Below are 24,532 nucleotides of genomic sequence, written 5' to 3'. Positions count from 1 at the left end.
ATGTAGATTGAAAGAAGTCAGCATATACCGAAATCTTGTGTAGTATTGACCTTGAGATGTTTACTACAAAGCGAGTATACTTTGCAACAAATTTTCCCCAGTTGACGCGAGCTGGGATGGAACCAAGGACCTTATGCACCAGAGGTGAACGCTCTACCACTGAGACACGGCGGCCCGTTATTCTTTTACCCTCCAATCTGTTGTTTCATCTATTTCTCAAAATATATTTCAGCCTCAAGGACAAATCCATGAGATGCAAAGCTCTATAAAAATAATTCTCATCAAAATCTTTCAATATTCAACTGTTCTCTTCATAGATATGAACAAGCGAAGGTCACGAAAGCAAAGCAAATATATATATATAAGAAACGTATAGGCGTTACTATACAACTTTTAATCAAATGAGGAATTCTTGATTCCTCGTTCATTTCGTTTGGAATGCGTGGAATTGTATGTGATCGGGTGTCTTGTCACGCGGGGTGATTGATTTCATTTCGCTCTTTCGTTTTATACTTAAATCAGGATTTGAGTTTTTAAAGCCTTGTTTTCCTTAATAAGTTTTAAACTCAATTTAATTGTTTTTCTTTTCCTTTGAAGAGGATATCTTTTCAATATAAAGTCATAATAATATTGATCATTACTGTAAATTTTCTCCTGTCCCTGGCACATCAAATATTGTTGTATTTAGAAAAAAAAAAAAAAAAAGCTTACATGCTCTCTCGTTAACAACAATCGTTAACCCTCAGACCACCAACAGGGGGTACTTTGTATCCACCACAGCATATTTTCTGTAATTATTCTTCTAATCGTTTCTTCAATACTGTAAGAAAATACGTTATTGCTAACATGTTTAGCGTACAGTGGTTCAAAGTGAACGTTAGTGTGCCTCATAAATTTACTATTTTAAGTTGGTGGGCACAAAGTACTCCCACGTTGGTAGGAGATGTGACTGAAATTTAGAACTGTCACTCCTATACATTGTTGAGCGTAAGCTCTAAACTCCGATAAACAAAATATTTGTATCCTTCCGCTTGTCACAAATACGATTGGCTAGTGATGTATCACTCCCACTCCCCACGGGGAGGAGCAAATTATACACGTGCATTTTGTCTCGTGTTGTCCAGATACGTACAGCAGCAGCAGAAAAGAAAGAAAAGAAACTCGAAAGATTAAAAAAAGAAAAAAAAAGTATTTGAATTTCGCCTGTAAACAATTGTTGCTTAGTAAGTAAAGGTTTACCTTGCTGGTGTTTCACCACAACAATCTCGGAAATGAGATTCATGCCAGTCATCTTTCAGACTTTAAAAGCAGAACACCCGTCCACAGTTGAGTTGGCGCCATAATTACTGCGCATGCTTAGTGTTTATTTCTATTGTTTCATTAGCCACACTCGATTGCAGTATTATTAGATAATCCGTATTATATTTTGGTCATTTATAATAATATAGCAGTTTTATATGAAGCTTCATAGTAAAAATAATAAACCAATCACAGGAACTATTTTGCGGAGGGGTACAAGCGTCGGTAGGACAACAGCAAATCAGCTAGATTTAGTTCCACGTGCCTTTGTTTATTGCAGTTTAGAGCTTACGCCGAATAATGTATAGATGGCAGCGTAATAATAAAGAACTGTTAGTCATCCTGTGTACTGTTTTCTTCAGTCTCTCTAGATTTTTGTAAGAATTTCCAAATGGTTTATTTTCCGAGATATATATTTAATCTTAACAGGTGGGCACAAAATGACCCCCCTTGGTAGTCTGCGTTACAAAAAGTACCTAGATAGTGTGAAGGTTAATTCTTCTCTGCATTTAGAACTGTTTAAAAGGATTCGCCATTAATTGCTCTAAAACGGTTTTGTAGAGAAAGCAGCAATACAACTCTCTTGAAGAAGTTATATTCTCGTAATGCCATGCAAGTCATGTCTCGTTTCAACAAGTGTATATTGTTGCAGTTTAGTGTCCCTTTCAACACAGAGGCCATATAAGATGTACATCTATAGTTTAAGGTGGATTTGGATTAAATTGGGTTAGAGTTTAGCGCCCCGTTCAGCAGTGATGCTGTGTGAGACATGAACCTACAGCTTACCATATAGCCACGAGGAAGTTCATCAGAGATGGCGTGGGTCAATGGAGATATGACCCACGATCCACCGTGACCCACAGACCTACTATGACTCACCACTCACCAAAACATATCGACATCAACTCTGACCCATGCTAACAACCTCCTCTCTACTGACTAAAGAGCTTACACTTGTAATAAAATAAAGCTCTGAGATTATCACTAAACAGAGTTTGAATTTCTACGATCAGTCTCTCAAGCACCGCTCTGTTACAATATCGATGGATCTGACGTTTACGATATAAAATGGTAAGATATTTGTCATGGGCTATATTACGATGAATTTCAATTTATCATATATAATTATTTCCTTATTGAATTACAGGTACTACTTTTCAGTTAAAAATTGGATGAAATTTAAAAGTCTCAGATCAGGGTAAAGTAGACCAGCTAAAGGAAGGAAAAAACATATAAAATTCGATTGTCTCGAAAACCAAGTATGAAGTTCTATTGCTACTATTGCTATTACAAATATCAATATCCAATAGTCTCTCAAGATTTCTTTCATTTAGATTGGAAAAGGAGGGAAAGTGGTGGCCTTGAATGTAAAACGTACACAAATTCACCACTGTTCAGAAGATGTTGTATACATACCTACTTTTGGGTCACTCTGTATAATGAACTAATCAGAGTGGTTCGTTGGGTCATGGTGGATCAGAGTGGGTTACAGCGGGTGGTGGGTCGCAGTAGCTCACGTTCTGTTGACCCATTCCATCTTTGTTTAGTTTAAGGTGGAATCCGAAAAATTTATAATACGTTCAATACTCTCTCACTAAAAATCGAACTCAGCATCACATGAACCGAAGACTCGCGCGCTAGAAATTAGAACAACGGGGACGGCGGAAAATGTATCTGTTTCTTTTGGAAGAGTTCTGTTTCGTCTCATTATCTCCTAGCGAAAAAAATGTCTCCTCTCGTCTGATCTTGTCTAGTTGGAAACCCCATTTCTATGAGTAAGAATGTAGGACTTTTCGAAGATGGATATCTAGGAATTTTTAAGTAGGCTTGTTTCGCGTTGGCGCAAGTTTATTGCGCGTAACGGGGACTATGTTGAGAAATTATGGCATCATTTATAGCTGAAATTGCGAGCTTTCCACTGTATCGGTGCTCTGTCAAATACACAGACAGGTATCACCTTGGAGCCATTACTTTCTGAATCACCCTCGTAGAAGTTCACATGCATTTTAGCTTCAGAGAAAACTAACAAAGATAAACAATATCGAACTGTTTCTTTAATAATCTCAAAATTACTTTTTCTTCAATGTACTTTCGCTTTCCCTTCCTTACGCTTCTTAAGTACTTAAGCTTCTTTTTCTAAGATAGTGATTTCTTAATCAAAAATATGTAAGAAACTCTTTCATATCTACTTTCTTTCTTTCTCTCTCTCTCTCTCTCTCTTTGTATATATATATATATATATATATATATATATATATATATATATATATATATATATATATATATATATATATATATATATATATATATATATATATAACGGTTTCGTGCTTATTTTTAAAACACAGGAAAATTCAGATGGTACCTGTCAAAGCGATTCACCATCAGTATTAAAGCTGCTGACTTTTTTAGCCGTCTTGAGATTGTTTGTGTCACACCTAAATGAGAAGACCTTTATTTTTATGGCTTAGAAATTACGTGGGGTATGTCGAAAGTTTTTTTTTTTGATACTTTTTGAAAAAATCAACTTATTTACATAAAACCTTTGTACAGTATCTCAAAGCATCAATGCGCTTGCATTTTTTTCAAAACCGTAAGTCAAATATTAAAAAAAAAATCGTTTTTCGAAATAGAAATTTCATTATACGCTACGATAGTCTCTTGTTTGATAGCGGCGTCCTCGAAGCTTTTTCTTAAAATTTGGGAAGAAGGCAAAATATGGAACTAAATCTGGAGTATAAGCCGGGTGCGTAGAATACGGAGTCCACTTTCCTGTAGAAAGTTCTAAGATTTCGCTGCTGTGTATTGTCATGATGAAGAGAAAAGAGACAGTGGACACTTTCGGTAGGCAAATTTCCAAACTTTCCTGATAAATGACACTCGGAAGACAATATGTAACGTACCATTCTGCTATCATCTTACATCGATCATCTAATGTATAGTTATTACATGCCAATCTTAAAGAAGAAGAAGAAAAAAAAAAGATGCCTCCGTGACTTTTCTTGTGCTCCGGCTCGCTTAACTTTCGAAAGTGCAGTTTCATTTTGAAAACATCGTACTCTATTGCTGTTTTGTTTTGGAGTCATATTTGTAAATCCATGTTTCGTCACCTATAATAATATTATAAACGTCTTCACTTTGCCCCTGCTAAAATCTTTTAAGCATAGGCCTATAGCGGCAGCACTCCACACGATCATCTTTTTGATCAAGCCAGGCACGTAGCCAGGATTTCGTGAAAGGGGGGGGGGGTCCGTGACATGAAATACTGTGGTCATCACACCGGGAGCTCGATCACTCTAAACTATTTTACTGGAACATATATTGGTTCGTTTAGCCAGGGTTTCGTAACGGGGAAAAAGGGGACATGAAATTCTGAAGGCCCAGGAGCCTAAACTAGTTTACTGTCAACATTTATTGGTTTGTTAGGACAATAAAATTAGGATATCTTGGTAAGTATCTTAATAATAAACTATGAAGAAATCTTTTGTAAAATAATAATAAAAAAACGCATTGAAAAAGATTTTACAATATTTACATCCTTCCTCTGTGTATTCAAATATAATAATTTTCCTTTCACTAAGACCTCAACTATTATAAAAAGTACATATTCACTATTATAAAAAGTACTTCAATAATGTAAAAAGTATTTGAATAATGTCTTGTAAAATATTTTACAATATGTGCGTTCCTTTCTCTGTCGAATCAAATGCTAATAGAACTTTCTTTCCATATAAATTTTTGTTTTAATTATTCCGTCAACTACTGTCGGTTCGAAATGACAGGTTAAAGGAGCAGTAGAAAATTGTTTTTCAAAATAACATGTTTGATACTGCAAGGATGCGATGACCAAAAATTATGATAAAAAAATGTCCACGCTGTTACTCAACGGCACTATGCATTCGGAAGCTTGAAATCTCCCTGACTAGTAGCAGAAATTCTGAGAATTCTGTAACTTTTCTAGAAATTTCAAATTTCCTGACTCTTTCAGGATATCTTGCTCACCTCGCCACCATATATTGCAAGTAATACACATCTCCTCATAAGAAAGAGTAACCAAAAGCTTCCTGTAGTTTTATTTTTATTATTATTTTTAACGCTGATCCTTCTTTTTCTCATTTCATTTTGTTTCATCCTTCTTTAATTTTTTTGTGTGGTCTCGAAGGGAAGGATCCAGATTCCCCTGACTTCCCCCTTGGCTACGTGCCTGGCTCAAGCTTAAGCACTGTGTTACAACGACTGCAACCCTTGGACAGGACGAGATAATATTTTGTTATTGACTGGACTGCAGTTAATACAGTCTTTAAGATTGACTGGATTTCCTAGTATATGATATGGCGATCTTCTTTCACAAGATTTCTTAATTGCTGCATAGGACGGTGCTAGAGCGCCCGGAGCGATGCTCATCTCTCAGGCTTTGACCACCGCGTTTAAACTCCGCAAACTAATTAAAACCGGTTGCGCGTGATGGGACGGAGTCCCCGAAAGTCTTTTCTAAACAATCATGGCAGTTCTCTTGGGTTAAACCGTACTTAAAATCGTTTTAAAAAATCATTGCACGAAAATCACGTCGCTCAAGCTTCATTAATGCTGACCGACAGGCTCAAACTAACCTGTATTTCCACGCCTCTAATCTTTACCGTCTGATTAAGACAAGATCTTGAGTTAGTTGGCGAAACTGTCACACAGTTATTTTAAAATAAACGTTGCTTTATTCAGTGATTTGATGTTCTAGTTCAAGTTACTTAAGACAGCAAAGCTAATACGAACGAGTTAGTTACGAAAGGCTAATCTAAATTAATTAAGATGTATTTAACTGAATCCTAAATAAAGTCTGAGTAGGAAAATTCTTGACCGCGAACTGTCATGTCGAGAATGGCCTGAAACAAGACGTTTTCGCCAATATTATTCAGCTTTGTTCTGGAGTACGCTATAAGGAAAATCAAAGATAGCAACCAGGGCCTAGGGCTGAATAGTATTCACTACGTTATGGCGTATGCTGATGATGTAAATCTGATAGAGGATGATAGGGAAACAATAGAAAAAATGCAGAAGTCTTATTAAACGCTTGCAGGGAAATGGGTTTAGGGGTAAATGTAGAGAAAACTAAATGCATGGAAGTTCGCTCGGATCGTAATACTGTAAATTATGGATTCGTCAAAATATCAAATACTTTCGACAAAGTGGATACTTTCAAATACTTTGGATCAGTATTAACAGATCAAAATCATGTTCAGGAAGAAATTAAATGACTACTAAAAGCAGGGAATTCGTGTTATTATTCAGCTCAAAATCTTTTGTCGTCGCGAATTCTGTCAAGGAATTTGAAGCTTAAAATATATATAAAACGATAATCATGCCTGTTGTTCTGTATGGTTGCGAAACATGGTCACTTACTCTGAGGGAAGAACGTAGACTGAAAGTATTTGAGATTAATGTACTGAGACGAATATTCAGACCCAAGAGGAAAGGGAATGGTAGAAACTTCATGACGAGGAACTACATAATTTATACCGTCTACGAAATATTGTTAGGGTCATAAAGTCGTGGGCGGGTCATTTTGCCAGAATGGAAGAAAGTAGAAATGCTTTCAAAGTTCTAACTGGAAATCCAATCTGAAAACGGCCTTTAGGAAGACCTGGGATGAGATGGAAAGATAATATTAAGATGGATGTCGCAGAAATAGGAATACAAAGTAGAAACTGGATCTAATTGGCTAAGAACAGAAGTCAAGGGAGAGCTTAGGTGAACGCAGCGTTGAACCCCCGGGTTTCATAGGCCATCTCTACTTCGTTAGTTAGTTAATTATAATGCCTATTAAGGTGAAACTGATACGAAAGCATGCTGTCGTTGAGCTCTTCATTGTGACACTATTAAGATGACAGTAGATAATATGCTTCATGAAGTATATCCCAAAATTATACTTTACTTTTGAATTTTAATTTCTGTTTAACTACAGGGGACGCGGTGGCTTAGTGGTAGAGCGCTCATCTCCGGTGCTTGGGGTCCCTGGTTCGATCCCAGCTTGCGCCGTATGAACTTTGTGGTGGACAAACACCGTGTTCGTGGGTTTTCTCGGGGTTCTCCCGTTTCCTCCTACTTTTTTCATTCCACCATTTCATTCATTTCTCATAATCACCGTCTCCTTTAGCCTAACCGGCATAACCGTGGGACGTAAAACTCGGATTTCATTTTTCTGTTTAACTACAATAATGTCCAAATATAATTATATATATGTTAGGTTGTTAAAATATTAGTTAGTGCAAAGGTATTTACATTAATTAACTTCTTAAACTAATAAGCTTTACAAATGAATGACTATATCAGATTCTCTTGCGGTCTATCTTTACTTCAGTTATACCACTACATCCACTAAACAGGAACCTTCCTGTATTCTGAAAACCATTCCAGTAATGTAAGCCACACCTGGCTATACAATACACTTGAAATATATCAATAGCCACACTAGGCTATAATACCTTCTGAACATACAAACAACTTCAGCCACATCTGTCTCATTTCAGTCATCAACTAAATACACATAGACCTATAAACAATCACCTAGTTACCCTTTTTATTTTCTAAACCTAATTACGTTCTTCTTTTGTTTACGCTATCTATATACTAACCTTTAGCACTTTTCACTCCCAACATCTTCCTTGGTATCACCTAAAAACGAACTGCACCACCAGACTCCCAACAATATATATATATATATAATCAATCGATAAATGACATCAAGCTGAACAAAATGACGTTCGAGGTTAAATTCCCATGAACAGAAAATTGAGAGAACACATTTTCATGTCGCTGAAAAGTATATCGTTCGTTTTTACTATTAACTGGGAACTTTCATTCTGTTAGAGAATGTGCATAAAAATGAGAATATTTCATGGAAACGCGCCCTTACGGGTCAGAGTAGAACAAAGAGAACTTGAAGAGGTTGCTCATTACAAATATCTTGGAAGTATTAATCCAGTGTTCTCGGGATTGCTGCCAGAGTGAGTGTTGCTGTGCTGAGCTTTCGTTACCATACAGCGGCAACATCTTCAGTTGAACTGAAGATGTTGCCGCTGTATGGTAACGAAAGCTCAGCACAGCAACACTCACTCTGGCAGCAATCCCGAGAACATTGGATTAATAGTAGACGCCAGCAAAGCTTCAAGATCATCTTAGAAGTATTTTGACGAAAGATGCTTACTGCACTAAAGAGACCAGGACAAGAATTGCCTTAGCCAAAGAGACATTCAACAAGAAAAAAATCACTATTAACTAAGAGGCGGACGAAGAAGCTGATGAAGTATTGAACTGTATGGTTCAGGGACTTGGACATTACGGAAGTAAGAGAAGAAATATTTAGAACTTCGAAGTGCGATGTTGGAGGAAGATGGAGATGATAAAATGGACAAAGAGAGTAAAGAAACGAAGGTGTTTTAAAACGTATAGGAGAGTAAAAAAAAAATTAAAAAAAAGCGCTTAGCTAAACATTCTTTGTAGGAAGACCAATTGGATTGGGCACATTTTGCGAACAAATTTTCTTCATACCGCCATAGAGGGAAAGATGGAAGAAAAGCGAGGAGTAGGAAGAAGGTAGAAGAAAATATTGGTAGTTATACAGAAGCTCAAAGTCGAGAAACTTGGAAGAAATATGTCCAGATCCGAACCTTAGAAAAGAAAAGGCTCGTTAGTCCCAGGGCCTGCTAACAGGCACAACACAATAATAATAATAATAATAATAATAATAATAATAATAATAATATATATATATATATATATATATATATATATATATATATATATATATATATATATATATATATATATATATATATATATAATACAGCACCTTATCGACAAAAATAGACACACATTGCATACAATGTAACCTAACCTACTGAAACAATAAAACATAATCTATATTATAAAATTGAAAGTGACTATGTTTGTGACTCTTAAGAGTCTTCATCCCGGCAAAATTAAAATACCGCTAATTTTACAGCAATTATGTAATATCTTAAAATAGATAAAAGGTAATCGAAATGTGGAACAAGAGCGCCCTAGACAATATTATTTTACATGAGAAACTGTTATCACGACTCACTTATCTGCTTTCGATTTCGAGCCATTTTGAAAATCGGCATTTATTTTCGCGTTTCTAAACAGCTGAAAACATAAAGCCACTAGGTGACTTGTGATAACGGTACCTCACGCAAAATAATATTGTTTAGGGCGCTCTTGTTCCATATTTTAATTATCTTTTATCTATTTGAAGATATCACATAATTACTGTAAAATTAGCGGTATTTTAATTTCGCCGGGATGAAGACTCTTAATCTCTTGAACCGACCGACCGATCTCGATCAAATTTCTGACGTAGATGCGGTTCTGGCCTGAGAGTGCTTTTTACCTATTCACTTGACGGTAGAACTTAGGGGCAAGGGAGGAGAGGGAGATAGAAGAAAATAAATAAAACTTAAGAACTCTTGAACCACCAGACTGATCTCGATCAAACTTTCAACATACATGATGTTCGGGACTGGAATGGATTTTATCATTTCACTTTGATGGAACAATGTAGAGGAAGGAGGTAATATATAAAAATCAATATAAATAAAAATAAAAGTAACTAAGTAATAGATGACGTTCGAACCTGGGACGATTTTGTCATTTTTCTTCGACGGCACAACGTAGGGGAGGGAAAGGGGGAGATATATGTAAAAAAATAAATAAAAGTGACTGTCTTTATCACTCTTGAAACACCCGACCAATCTCAATCAAATTTTCAACATAGATGAGGTTTGCACCAGGGGTGGTTTTTATCATATCATTTTGACGGTAGAACTTTGGGAGGGGAAGAGGAGGGAGATATATATAAAAATAAGTAAAACCTAATGACTCTTGAACCATCCGTCCGAACTTCCAAATTTTCAACATAGATGAGATTCAGGACTGCAAAGTTTTTTATAATTTCTCTTTGACGATAGAGTCTAGGGGTTAGGGAGAGGAGGGGAGATATACCAAAAAAAAAAACTTAATAATTCTTGAAACACCCAATCGATCTTCATTAAAGTTTCAAGAAAAGATTATGTTGGCGCCTGAGATGATTTTTATAATTTTACGTTGACGGTGCAACTCAGAGGAGAGAGTGGGGGAGGTATATGTAAAATAAATAAATAAAAGTGAAAGTCTTTGTGAGTTCATTACTCTTGAAGCACCCGACCGATCTCGATCAAATTTTCAGCATAGATTAGGTTTGGATCTGTGATTTTTTATTTTATTTTAAAGGTGCAACTTAGGGGAGGAAGGAGGGGAGGAACATTTATAAATGATTGAAAACGACCGATATTAGTGCCGAATCTATGGTTTTCGGGGTCGCTGAGATTAACAGTGACACTTCCGATCCTGTTTGAAACCAAATTTTGGCCCGCAACTTCAGAGGGATTATATATATATATATATATATATATATATATATATATATATATATATATATATACAGTGAAACCTCTACTAACGGACACCTCTATAAAGCGGACACCTCCCGTAACGGACATATTTTGTAATCCCCAAACATTGCAATAGGAAAAAAAAACATATTGGCAAACCTCTCTAAAGCGGACACTCTCTAGTACGGACACGGACAGTCTTTTCTGACTTTTATAGGTATTATTTACCTCTGTATTACGGACACTCTCTAGAAACAAGTTAAAAAGTATAGCAAAAATTCATTTTTTCATATATGTGTCACCAAGGAAGCAATGTAACATTTAGCTTCTTCAACTGTCTGCTCAGCAACCCAGATGAAGCGTCTCTGTTTAGCAACACTCTCATGTCCTTTGCATGCATCCCGCTCCCACCCAAGCTATTTTAGACACAAAAGTGATTGACAGTTGCCCGACGTTTGGGATGACATATTATGCTACTGTCCCTATGGAATCTCTGACCAAGCAGAAGACAAGTTTGGTATTTTTTGCCCGCGGGTACGCATATTGTCTCAAAAAAGACACTTCTGGACTGCAATTAATCCACAAATTAAAGCGGCATACTGAAAACGGAGTAAGTAATGATAAGTGTAAAGTGCAGAGAACTATAGCATCTTATTTCAATGTTGTGCCTCGAACAAAGAGTATTGGAGGGTGGAGGATAATGCAGGTATTGTAACATTTTGGTAATATTCGTAAATACACGATTCATACAAAAATATTTTTTTCCTAATTACATATCACCTTGATTACTAATTTACGTAAGAAAATATCGAAACCTCTTTAAGGCGGACACCTCTCCATAGCGGACAATTTTTGATTCCCCACGGCTGTCCGCTTTAGAGAGGTTTCACTGTATATATATATATATATATATATATATATATATATATATATATATATATATATATATATATATATATATATATATATATATATACACAGTGGCGGATCCAGGGGGGCTATAGGGGCTATAGCCCCTCCTTGACGCTCAGGTATACACTGGATAAAATGGGCTTCAGTCCTGCTTTACACTGGATAAAACGGCAAAATATGGTTTAGCCCCTCCCTTGATCATATCTTGGATCCGCCACTATATATATATATATATATATATATATATATATATATATCAAAAATGACCGATATTAGTGTCAAATCCATAATTTTCGGGGTCACTGAGATGAACCGAACTTTCGGATGCTACTAAAAACATAAACAGCTAAAACGTTTCACGGCTACAAAACACATGAGATGAGGAGTTGTGCATTTAAATTTTCATTTTAACCCAGCGAAGCGGGTAACCGATGCTAATGATAAAATAAGATAGTATTGGATTTATAATTTCTTGTCAGATTAATACCAAATATTTTTAATGTTGCTCACCAAATGTTGCTCAATGATGCGTAGTTTGATGTATTTTTTAACTGGAAACTGAAATTTGTCCACTGGTCAACGCCAAGCACCTCAAACTATCGTCCATTGACAGTCACTTATTTTTTCTAATAATTTCGCCATAATTCGTACACAAAAGATTTAACAAACTTTGATTTAGAAATATCCGAAATTAGCAAAACCAACAAGAAGGATTAGCTATGGAGAGTCTCTTTGCCCCCGTGTTGGCGAGCATCAATTATAATCAACCATTTTGAACCTAATACTGTAAATGGAATAATTAAAATAGTGTCGAAATGTGTTTCGATAAATCTCTACATATAAATAAAACAGATTAATAATTACAGTTCTTTTTATAAAATACTAGCATCAATTACCCGCTTTACTGGGTTAAATTAAGAAAAAAAATTACTAATACCTAGGTGTGTTTTGTTAGTCAGTCACTTTTACTACTACTAAACGCACTCTGATATCGATAATTTTCGATTTTTTTAATATTTCTTACCCCCTCCACATCCTCATGCTGCGTGGCTGAATTTGGATTTAAACGGCATTGGAAGTGTCACTGTTCATCTCAGCGATCCCGAAAATTATGGATTCGGCACTAATATCGGTCATTTCCGATGATTTTATATATCTCCCTCCTACATGTTACGGAGCACGGCATCTGAAGCGTCACTATTCATCTGAGCGACTCCGAAAACTATGGACTTAACACTGATATTGGTAATTTTCGATCAGTTTTAAATATCTCCCCCTCCACTCTTAAGTTGCGAGGCTGAAGTTGGAATTAAACAGCAAGAAAGTGACACTGTTCTTCTCAGTGACTACGAAAACAATAGATTTGGTAATAATAAAGGTCATTTTATATTATTTTTAAATATCTCACATCCTTCCCTAAGTTACACCGTTAACATGATATGACATAAACGTCCCAGGTCCAGACTTAATCTATGTTGAAAGTTTCATCAAGATCGGTTGGGTGGTTCAAGACTTGTTTTATTCCAGTCCTCCCCTACCCTAAATTCTACCGTTAACGTGAATTGCTAAAAACATCACAGGCACAAACCTTACATATGTTAAAAACTTGATCGAAATTGGTCATTTGGTTTAGCATATAAAGTTTTATTTATCTTTTTACATTCCCCCCTCCTCCCCTAAATTCTAACGTCAAAATGAGTAGATAAAAATATTCCTAGGCTCGAACCTCATCTGTTGAAAATTTGGTCGAGTGGTTCGAGAGATTAAGAGTCGCAAATATAGTCACTTTCAATTTTATAATATAGATAAAATAGATCCCTAGTTAAAGTTTACCATTTAGTTAAAAAATAAAGTAACTTCAAAGATATTTAGATTTAAGTATTTTTCTATTTTTTCTTACAAAGTGCCAAGAATGCCCCCTATGAACATTTTTATATTCGTTAAAAAAGAGGCATTCGTAATGGGCAACCATATGTTGGGATTAGTTTCTTCAACATATCGTACCAGCTAGTAGTTTTAGAAGAATATACGGTTGTAAGTAGGTATACAGATCAGCATCGATCCAACTGATTAATTTATTAAGGTAATGCGTTTTAATTTATTAAGATAGTACATTTTTTGCTTCGGTCTGTTCCAAGCCTCAGGTATAAGTGAAAAGAAATTAAGAACAAATAATGAAGAAACTAAGTTAATACCTGTATAGATAGCAAGTAAATGATATAAAATGTCATGACCGATCAGTACGGACTGTATACCTACTTTTGGGCCACTCTGTATTAATTACATTGTCAATTTAGACATTGAAAATAGATATAATAATAACATTAACGAAATGACAGATATTAGCTTTGATATATGTTTATATTAGCGTTGGAGAATATAAAAACTAATTCAAGCATTGTTTCCCTCAAAGTGAAAGAAATTTTTCAAACCTAAAATAGATTGCATAGTTTGAAATTGAATTTTAAGGTCACATGAAGCAAATTCTAACTTAATCAGGAGTCTGTAAGTCACGTGTAAATCTGATAGCACTTACATTGACACGAGAAAAGGCAATATTTAACCAAGAATTAAGGGACACGTTAGACATTCAAAAGAAGAAGAATCTGCATTTCAGACTTATTAAACGACAACGTACATATCTTACAAAAATCATGAAAGAAAATCATAAGAGTTTTTATTGAAACCAAACATCTAAACTCGAGTACAGGTAAAGGTAATCGAAATAAATGCCACGGTAAATAATAATTAACGTATTTATTCAATATAATTTTCACGGAGATGTTTGTTATTGAGTAAATAAGACTTTTTTAAAATAAAAAAATAGAGCTTAAGTCTTAAAGACAGTCAGTCTGATGCCTTTGAAACGTTAATTCTAACAAAACAAAAGCTGATGGAATATCAAAAGTCTTATTTACTGAATAATGGGCTTTTTAATAAACAACAAAATTATGCGATGATTATTTCATCGCAGTAATTTCGTACTTACAATTTCACGCAGTTCAGGTTCTGTCAACACTGATAATAATTTATAGGATAGTGATTAAGACTAAATACCGTTCTTATACCATGTAAGCGGATATATTCATTCCACTTACTTGTTATATGCTAATTGTACAAAGATATATATAGCCTATATAGTAAATCTAATATTTTAAGGTTTATCAATCCAGGCCTGGACAATTATTTAAGTATATATGCATATAGTTTAAAGAGAGTTCTGATATTTATCTAATTTGTGAATTTTTTGTATACTAATTCTTTTTACTGCTGTGGTGGACAAACACCGTGTGCGTGGATTTTCTCGGGTTTCTCCCGTTTCCTTCCACTTTCTTCATTCCACCATTTCATTCATCTCTCATCATCACCGTCTCCTTTAGCCTAACCGGCATAAGCGTGGAACGTAAAACTCAGATTTCATTTCATTTTCTAGAGAAAATATTTCTTAAGCTTTTAATTCTTAGCTAAATATACTGTTCCATTTGTCTAGACCGTTTTTTAGTACAAGGTCTAATTATTGGTGGCCAGTTGATTGTTTCGTAGAGAGAGACTGTTGTTGTTGTTTAGGACAAGATCTACTTTATGGACCAGTTTATAATCTCAGAACGAGGGACTTTCATTTTCCCTGAACCTTTCCTCTCACCTTATAATGTTTTTAGTTAGGTATCCTTATCACCATGGGCGGCGATTAGGGGGGCAAAAGGGGGCAGTTGCCCCCCTACTTTTTTGAAATGCCCTAATTTATATAATTTCATTTGGAAATGTAAACAGGGTGTCCATACAATTTGGAGAAAAGGTCTCTGACTTTTCCCTGACTTTCCATGACAAAAGTTGCAGATTTCCCTGACCCTTGAATAACTTTAAAATATAGAAAAAAGAAAGAAACTCCAGCCTCCACAATCCCCATAGTTGGCCTTGTTCTATTCCACTTCTGTTTCTTTCTTTTTCAATTTTCTTTCCAAAGGAATGTAAATTTACAAATATGTGCATTAGGCCATTATTGATTAGGCCTACATATTACACAAAATGTAAGGTTACAAACGAAAGTGTGCAGTATACAGAGTACTTAAGATATGAAAAAAATACACATTATAATACCAATTACACAGCATTATAATATTGCCTATAGCAATAAACAGTTCATACATGATTTTACTGATTATTAAAAAAAAGAACACACACATTATGTAACACATACTTTTCCTGGTGCATTTGTTAAATGCAACAAATTTAGAAATTTGTTTTCATATTTTCTCGCATAGTTTTCTTCTTATTGATCTGAATGTCCTTGTCTTCGCAGGTTAATTTTTTCTTCCTCCAGTTCCTTTAGTTGTTGCTAAATCTTCCGTTTCTCTCTCCTCTTCTCGTCTCCAGCATTTATTTCTCTTTTCTTTTCCAAATACACCTTATATTGTCTCATTGAACTTCTTACTGAATTTATCATACCTCTTGTAATTATTAATCCTGATTATCCACTTATTCTCATCACAGAATCAGATATGATCCGTTGAGCCACCAGACATTCTTCTTGTAAGTTGTCAACAATGAGAATTTTATTTATTGTGAAACCACTTTCAAAAACTGCGTTTCCGTGAAAGAAGATAAAACACAATTTCATACCCGTAATTGACCATAAGTCAACGAAGTTCTTCCCATTTCCTAAGACTAAGTAAAAAACTCAAGTCCAATACCATCTCTATCATTGGCTATGAATTCATTCGAATGTTCCTTAAATTCTTCAGTCTGAGCTTTCACTGTGAGCTGGAGATACTATTTCTTCGCGTTCTCAGCCACTTGTCCAGATATCCTCTTGGCACCATGCAATTCTTCTACGAAGAACAACGTCTACCCTTTTGAGCAAATATGCCAGGATGCAGTTAGATGTGTTTTTCGCAGAAAACTAGTTTCAACGACTATATCAGAGAACACTGACTCCCTCAATATCATCATTGAGAACACCACATTTTGCATCCAGTAACAGTAAAGGAATCAACCCTATTTCATAAATTCAATAATTGAACAATGGACCTAAATCGATTTTCTCCTGACTTTCCCTGACAAATCTGCCATTTTCCTGACTTCACCTGATACATTTTTACTTCCCTGACCTTTCCCTGACTTGGACTTATTTTCCAGAATGTGGACACCCTGGTAAAGGTTCTGTATGTATTACTGTTTCATAGAAAAAAATGATGCCATATGATATTTTCCGCTGCGTGAGTACATATTGGAGTTAAGAAAGCTACAGGAATTGCGTTTTAATTGCAATTCAAAGCAATTAATATTGCAATTGCATATTTAAATGTCATAGTATATGCTTGCAGTACTTACTGTATTTCATTTTCTAAGACTAAAAACATTCATTTAATGGCATGTGTGGAAGTAAAAGTATAAATTGTTCATTAATTCCCAGTTTCAATATAACTTGTGCAAAACAAGCGTCATTATTCATTACTATTATGCATAATATTATCCCTTCTATTTATTTATTTTGCAAATTTATTAAATAATCTGATTACACAGTTTCCAGACAGAATTTTAAGATGTTGATGAGCAAGAACTCAAATCTCCTCTTACACTTTCGTTGTTTGAGTATAAAATGCTAGTACCTACCTGTATTGCTCTTATGAATTTACTTAATAAAATAGAAATACGATATACGGCATTTCAAGTGAAAAAATATAGTATCCTATTAGTTATACACCTTTCATGAAACAGTGTTATAAACAATAGGAAATCTAACATTGATATACAATTGTTCAGATCATGTCTTGCCCCCCCCCACACACACACACAACTAACTTCCCCTTCTAACTTCCAACCGCCGCCACTGCTTATCACAGTTCTCATGCTTTCTGGAGTCCTGTGTAGGTAGACCAAGCTTTTTTTTTTTTTTTTTTTTTTAAGTAAAAGAATTGCTTTTAAAGAGAAGGCAAAGTGGAGCCGTGCCAATAGCGAGGCAGAGAAACATGCCACAGGACCCCACAGAGCATTTTAGCATATTAGAAAATCTAGTTAGGAGTTGATTCGTTCCGAATTCGATCCTTCACATATAAAGTTTTCTCAGAATTTGAACGAAAACTCTGGCTGATTTTTTCCCCTGGAGTGAAGAAGAATTAATTGAACACAGGGGTAAAGACAAAGAAGTTAGCGGAAGATCATGTAGCATGAAAGCTTCTCAGGTGAGGCAAGTGACCTGCCAATAATGGCTGAATAATAATAATAATAATAATAATAATAATAATAATAATAATAATAATAATAATAATAATAATAATAATAATAATAAAGAAGAAGAAGAATAGACAGAACTCTGAACTTGATAAGGCGAAGTAATAACGCATGTCATTCTTTAAGCATAGAACTGCAAAATTTTAATTTTACGTTCAACGAAACATTGCTGGCTACAAGGTAGAAACAATTTTCTTATAAATGACTGTATGTAACTCCTAAAATGTCGTTTCCTTTCTCGTTAATTGCTTTGATGAAGATAGCAGCTCAGAAGATCACTGAAATTATAAACAGTGTAACAATACAGTATTGCATAAATTAATTTGTATTAGAATCACAGATTTTTACTAGAATTACATTTACTACATTAGTGATGCTATATGAAAAACTGGTTGCTCGTAATATCCTTGATTTTGTTACAGATGGCTTCAAAGGTGACATCTACTTGTGGGTACGGCTTCTGTTGCCAGGAGCTGTCAAGCGAGTCTATAATCTGCAGAGCAAGCAAATAGTTAAGATTATGAGTAGAGTAAGTATATGACAATTTGTGTTAAATCTATATTCTAATGTAGTGCAAAACTAATTGTGCTTTGTTTACATATTTTGAAGGAAACAGAGTCGATTCAATGAGTTTTAACTTCCAATTCACTCATCTTCAATACGTAGGGTTTAGAGTGAGTGAATTTGAGTGTGCGTGAGTACAGAATTACTGAAACTGTGGTATTAATTTTGATATACAATGTAGATTCGCTCTATTGATTCGTACTTGCTTGGAAGTGTCGAGTTTTCATATTCTTAGGCCAACTATACACTATGAGAGAAGTCTTAAGAAATATCTTAGGATTTATCCGAGTAAAAATGTTACGTCATATCTCGTAAGAAACCCTACCCTTTTGTGCCATACACGAACTACACTGCATATTCTACTGATATTGATACCAGGCGTTATATTGTTTAATTGCACGCCTCTGAAAGAAAGCATAAAAATCAGAATATAAATTAGCAAAACATACTTCATCAGTCCCTGCACTACTCTTTATTTTGTCCAGTATTTTTTGCTCTTTCATCCACATACCGATGGCAGGGAGAAAACAAATTTGCTTTCACTTTCTTTCATCTGATGTCGCTTAAATCGAAATCTTACGAATTTTCTTTCCGAAATAAAGCGTTCTCTAAACAAGAAAAATCTCATAGGATCGTTCAGGACATAGGAAATGACATGCGATCTGACGCCATACACATTGAGACTTTGACACTAGGAAAGAGATTCCCTGGGATCTATCCTATAGTGTATAGTAGGCCTTGCTTTACTGCTAAGAAACTAAGGCTATGAGACGTCCCAATTTAGTCGGGACATTCCTAATTGCGATTTTGTTTCAGTTGAAGTCAGGACGCGAAAGGGTTCTTTTTTTTTTTCTTAAACAGTTATTTTATTTTACAAAGTTCCTTTTTCTTTTCTTACGATAAAGTTCATTGCTAAATAAGTATAAAATTAAGTCATTGCATATACAGATTCTATCCGCAAGTATTAATTATTTTTAAACAGGAATACAATGATTACTCTGTGGTGGTGATAAAGAAAATCGAAGTAAACTAAAAATGCAAGTCATTGGGTATTGTATTTCTATACAACAACAATTCAGAGAGTTGAATGAAAGACATCCTTTGTAAGTATACCTACTGGTGGTGACTGTTGTTTAACAAGAAAAATAATCTGAGAGTCCGGTTGAAGTTAAGCAAAAACTGTTGTGATTTCCTAGTTTCTGTTGTCTCATGGCGAAGTTTTGATCTTTTGCCCAGTAGTTGGTAATTATCAAGGATAGAAGTACCAGAACGTGACATATTTTAAAATGTAATATATAATGGAAAGTTAAAAAAGAATGTCCGGTTTACACGCTATGAAAACATGATCTGGAAAAACTGCGCAATGTACCAGTTGCTATTTTAGGAATGCCATCATCTGTAAAACTTCATCAAAAATCAGGCTTTGATTACAAGCCACACACAAGAAAATAAGTTCTGTGGATTGCACCCCAGGGTATGGATTCGTTGTACTTTGTTACGCAGAATTCAAATTTCGAAACACCAGGAAGATTGATTTATGTCAATTTGTTTTTATGGGCAAAACCTTGAGCAATTTTGGATAGGGAGGATATACGTAATACAACTATGCAAAAAATCAAAAGTTCTATGCAGCAGACTCCAGTGTATGGAATCAATGTATTTTGTTACACAGAACCCAAATTTCAAACCTTAGGACGACTAACTTGTCAATTTTGTTTTATGGGCGAAAAATGTGTGCCCTCCCTATCCAAAATCGCTCATATTTTTCGCCGATACAAAAACTGACACGGTCAATCGTTCTGGAGTTTCGAAACCTGGATTCTGTGTTAAAAAAAAAAAAAAAAAAAACTACAACTACATCGAATCCATATACTGGAGTCCGTTGCACAGAATTTTTGATTTTTTGCATAGCCGTATTACGTGTATCCTCCCTATTCAAAATTGCTCAAGTTTTTGCCCATAAAAACAAACTGACATAAATCAATCTTCCTGGGGTTTCGAAATTTGGATTCTGTGTAACAAAATACATCGAATTCATACACTGGAGTCCGTTGCACAGAACTTTTGATTTTTTGCATAGCTGTATTACGTGTATCCTCCCTATTCAAAATTGCTCAAGTTTTTGCCCATAAAAACAAACTGACATAAATCAATCTTCCTGGGGTTTCGAAATTTGGATTCTGTGTAACAAAATACATCGAATTCATACACTGGAGTCCGCTGCACAGAACTTTTGATTTTTTGCATAGCTGTATTACGTGTATCCTCCCTATCCAAAATTGCTCAAGTTTTTGCCCATAAATACAACTTGACATAGATCAATCTTCCTGGTGTTTCGAAATTTGGATTCTGTGTAACAAAATACATCGAATCCATTCGCTGGGGTTCGATGCACAGAACCTTTATTTATTTATTTATATTTTATTTTGTGTGTGTGTGGTTGTGTTGTTATAATGACCATTGTAATTGGGAGATTTTTATTCTGTAACTTGCTTGTGAATTTGTATTTAATAATATATATTGGAAATTACATATTTCCTATAAATGTATGTGTTTGTTATTACTAGTTACACATTTTGTTTATGACTGGGGAAACAGCCTCGCTGTTCATATCCTCATTGTACCCTCACAATTAATCAATATACATTTTCTGCCCTTGATTTCTGCAGGTATTTGATACAGATCAGGAAGAAATGCTGGACGACTTAGAACAAGGAGATGTTGCTGAAACTGTGAGAGTCTTCTTTGAGAAAAGCAAAGTGGTAACTCCAACAAAGAAAAGCACTTTAACTTTACAAGAGGTAAACAAATATGATAACTAGATATCGGATGTTTATGCGAATGCATGTTTTATTTGCTTATATGCATCTCTGTTAAACTTGGTAGGAATTTCTAACAACAGTAATACTGCTCGAATTTGAAGTTTCATAGTGCATATACATGCATATTTAAAAGGTTAGAGCATATATTCGTGCTTAAGAGCATATTCAGCATATTCTATAACTCTTTATTTCAGATGTATGATTATAGCTTGGAATAAATCCAGGCTTAGTTTGCATTTTAATTCATTTACATATTTATGCAACAGGACGCCTTTCTGTATGGATGATGGAAGACTGCCTAGTTTATGGAGGATCACTAATATTAACAACCAATCAGCAGAGCAAAGACGCTTATTAGGTTTCTATTAACGTCTTGGTAATTATAATGATAATGACTAATTGTAATATCGTGTCGATATCAATTCAAAAACAAGAGACGCGAGGAATATGCTCAGTAAATGTTTAGCTCTAGTTGAAGAAGTTCGGTTACAGTCAGTTCCTGGGAAATTCGGTGCTCTGTGGAAAATAAATTGACAGGTGTTATTACCAGAAACTTTAATCCACGGGAAAATACCTTCATGGGCTAAATTTCAATTTGCCAGAAGATATAGATACTAAACTTTCTTCTCTCTATAAATATTGTACAGTAACATCAATTGATGGTAACAGGTCATTTTCTGACCACAAATGTCAGACACTAACACCAAATAATGAAGAAAGCATCTTGTGATATACTGTAAGGCTAATTAATGGAAGGAATAAATTAAATCTTTAAAACCGAATTTTTTATTTTATTTTATTTTTTTTATACAATGGAAACGTGTAGAAAAGTGAGGCTCGTGTTATTTCGTGTAAAGTAAATGCACTCGAAAATACAAGTATGGAAAAAAAACTAGAGATTGTGTTCTTATATCACTCTGTTTATTTTAATCTCGTAATTTGTGTGTTTTAAGAAGGTATGAGTATATAAATTGTAACTGTTATAAAAATAAATTCTGCAGAGAAGGCCCTGAAAGATAAACTACACTTCCTATATTTCACCTACGAACTTCACTGCATGTTTTAAAATGTTCTCTTTTATTGCATTGTTAGTGTATATTAAGTACATATTTTAACACGTTTAACGGCATAGATGCATGCATATTCCATTAATTTTAAGTGCATAAAAGTTCTATGTCTAGTGATAACATAGGTGTTTTTAGTCGATTTCGCAGGATAAAGAGTGATTGTTTTGATTCTTTCCTTCACCTAAATATAACTGGGAAAAGGCAGTTTGTATCAAAAACAGCTATAATGGTTTTATCCATACTTTATTAACAAATAAGTCAATAATGATTGTAGAATATGATATATTGTTTGTAACTTTACATTAAAAATAAAACATTTTTTTAATTCATAATTTTCTATCCATATATAGGTATTTAGTTTTCATGTTCGGATTCGCTAAATAGTTACAATTGAATGATAGTCTGATCATTACATTATTAAGATTGCTTTAAAGCTGAAGTGCGCTTTTTTAACCCTCAACTGTGCTGGTGGGTTATTTAAATAGCCTCTCTTCAGCAACGTATATTTTCTCGTTCTAGACACACACATTTGTTGTTCAATGTAATTCCAAGGAAAGTATTTATAAGGAACATCATTTGTACGTTTGTCCTGATTATGCGCAACCACATCTGCAATTATTGCGCGCAACATAACTATTACTACAAGATTTATAGTGTAATTTTAATGTAAGGTTTTCAGATACCCCACCAGCAGACAAACGTGATTTTTATACCAGCACAGTTAAGGGTTAAATATAATTTTTTACAGTTAAATCGGCTATATTGTAAAATTACCATGTTAGTTAGAGCGTAGAGCTATTACACATGGGAATAGATTTTCTCCCCAAACCGGTTTTATTATAAAACGTTTTGTTACACAACAGTATGATACAGATTCAGTAAGATAAATACTAAATCCTCTAAGTAAGTCGAGTGAGTAAGTGTCCCAAAGCCCTGGCAGCCAACGGAAAGGATCTCCCACAAAGATCCAGGCAAGCTGAATGGAGGGAGGTTAGGATTCTCAGTGCTTGGCGGCAACCAAAGAAAATTTGGAGTCCCACAAAGCTCCAGGGCAAGGTGAGCGGTAAGGAGAACCACGAAACTCCACTGCAAGCTGGGTGGTTGCAGTTGGGAATTTCTCAGAGCTATACTGGAAGATCAGAGGTTTAGGTTAGGTTAGGGTTCTCTCAGAGCTCCACTGCAAACTAAGAGAGCAGGAGTGACCAGCCAAAACTGATGTCGAGTGCAGTGATGCGTGGAATTTTATGTCTCCTCCTAAGCGGTGGTGCTGGTGTTGTTCTTCCGTCACTTGACCAAGCGATGACGATTTCTGTCGATGCTTCGTGTAGGAGCTTGTAGTGGAATAGCACGTACTGTTTTTCACAAATAAAAGCACATGTTAATGTTTATAAATATGACCACGTGCGGGACATTACAATATAGAATATTCAATTTAAATAAAAAACAACTTTTTTGCTTAACTTTAGTTAAAATTATATCTTTTAGCATGTACTGTTCTTAACTTATTTGCATGTATTCCAGTTTTGCCGATTGCTTCCGTAAATTTTCCGCAAATATGTTTTTCTATGGTCTGGGAGTTCATAAGTCAGACAGAAAGAAAATGCGTTCTAACTAGTGAAAGTGCCTCGTATGGGTACTAGTAGAGGATAGATAAGTTCAATCAAAATAACATAATGAACTCACTAATCCCAGAAATAGTATTTTAATACCGTACATTCAATTAGATTACTTGTTTGTTGACCAGTTCACTTTTCTAACGTATGAATTCTTGAAAAACTTTGCATCGTGTGCTCTCATTGGCAGGCAAATTGAGACCAGGCTAATGACAATAAACTTCCTCGCTCTAATCGTCGAGATGAGGTGCTTCTGACGCGTTGTTTATTGGGCACTCTTATCTGACACAAAGTTATTTGCTACGTGGTCCAAACCGTTCGCATTGTGAAGAATGTATTATCCCACGGAGTATTCGGCACATTCTTATCGACTGTCCCAAATACTCAGAACCCAGATCGTCACCGACTGCCTCGGGTTATTGACTCCTGGGGAACAATACTCTTTGTGTTAACTGAGTTCTCGTATTTATCTAGATCTTAAATCTTGCTCATATTCTCTGAGCATTTTAGTCGTTTATTCTTAGGATTCTCGCTGCTACAATTTTAACCTTTCTTTTGCCTTTGTGTTTGTTTTTTTCCTT

General features: G+C 35.0%; 1 protein-coding gene across 4 annotated transcripts in view; it reads left to right on the top strand.

The window, feature by feature from the left end:
- The window catches only part of LOC145671370 (DNA ligase 3-like), a 965,078-nt gene that overhangs the window by 607,163 nt on the left and 333,383 nt on the right, over positions 1–24,532 (top strand). For all 4 annotated transcript variants that reach the window (XM_081740441.1, XM_081740438.1, XM_081740439.1 and 1 more), the window contains exons 4-5: positions 18,308–18,414; positions 21,119–21,250. In XM_081740441.1, coding sequence (XP_081596567.1) covers positions 18,308–18,414; positions 21,119–21,250 — 239 coding nt within the window. The remainder of the gene's footprint in view (positions 1–18,307; positions 18,415–21,118; positions 21,251–24,532) is intronic.

Source organism: Thermobia domestica, chromosome 15 (assembly GCF_964235325.1).
Source record: "Thermobia domestica chromosome 15, izTheDome1.hap1.1, whole genome shotgun sequence".
Taxonomy (NCBI): domain Eukaryota; kingdom Metazoa; phylum Arthropoda; class Insecta; order Zygentoma; family Lepismatidae; genus Thermobia; species Thermobia domestica.
Note: the sequence above shows the minus strand (reverse complement) of the source record. Positions and strands in the feature narration are given on the sequence as shown.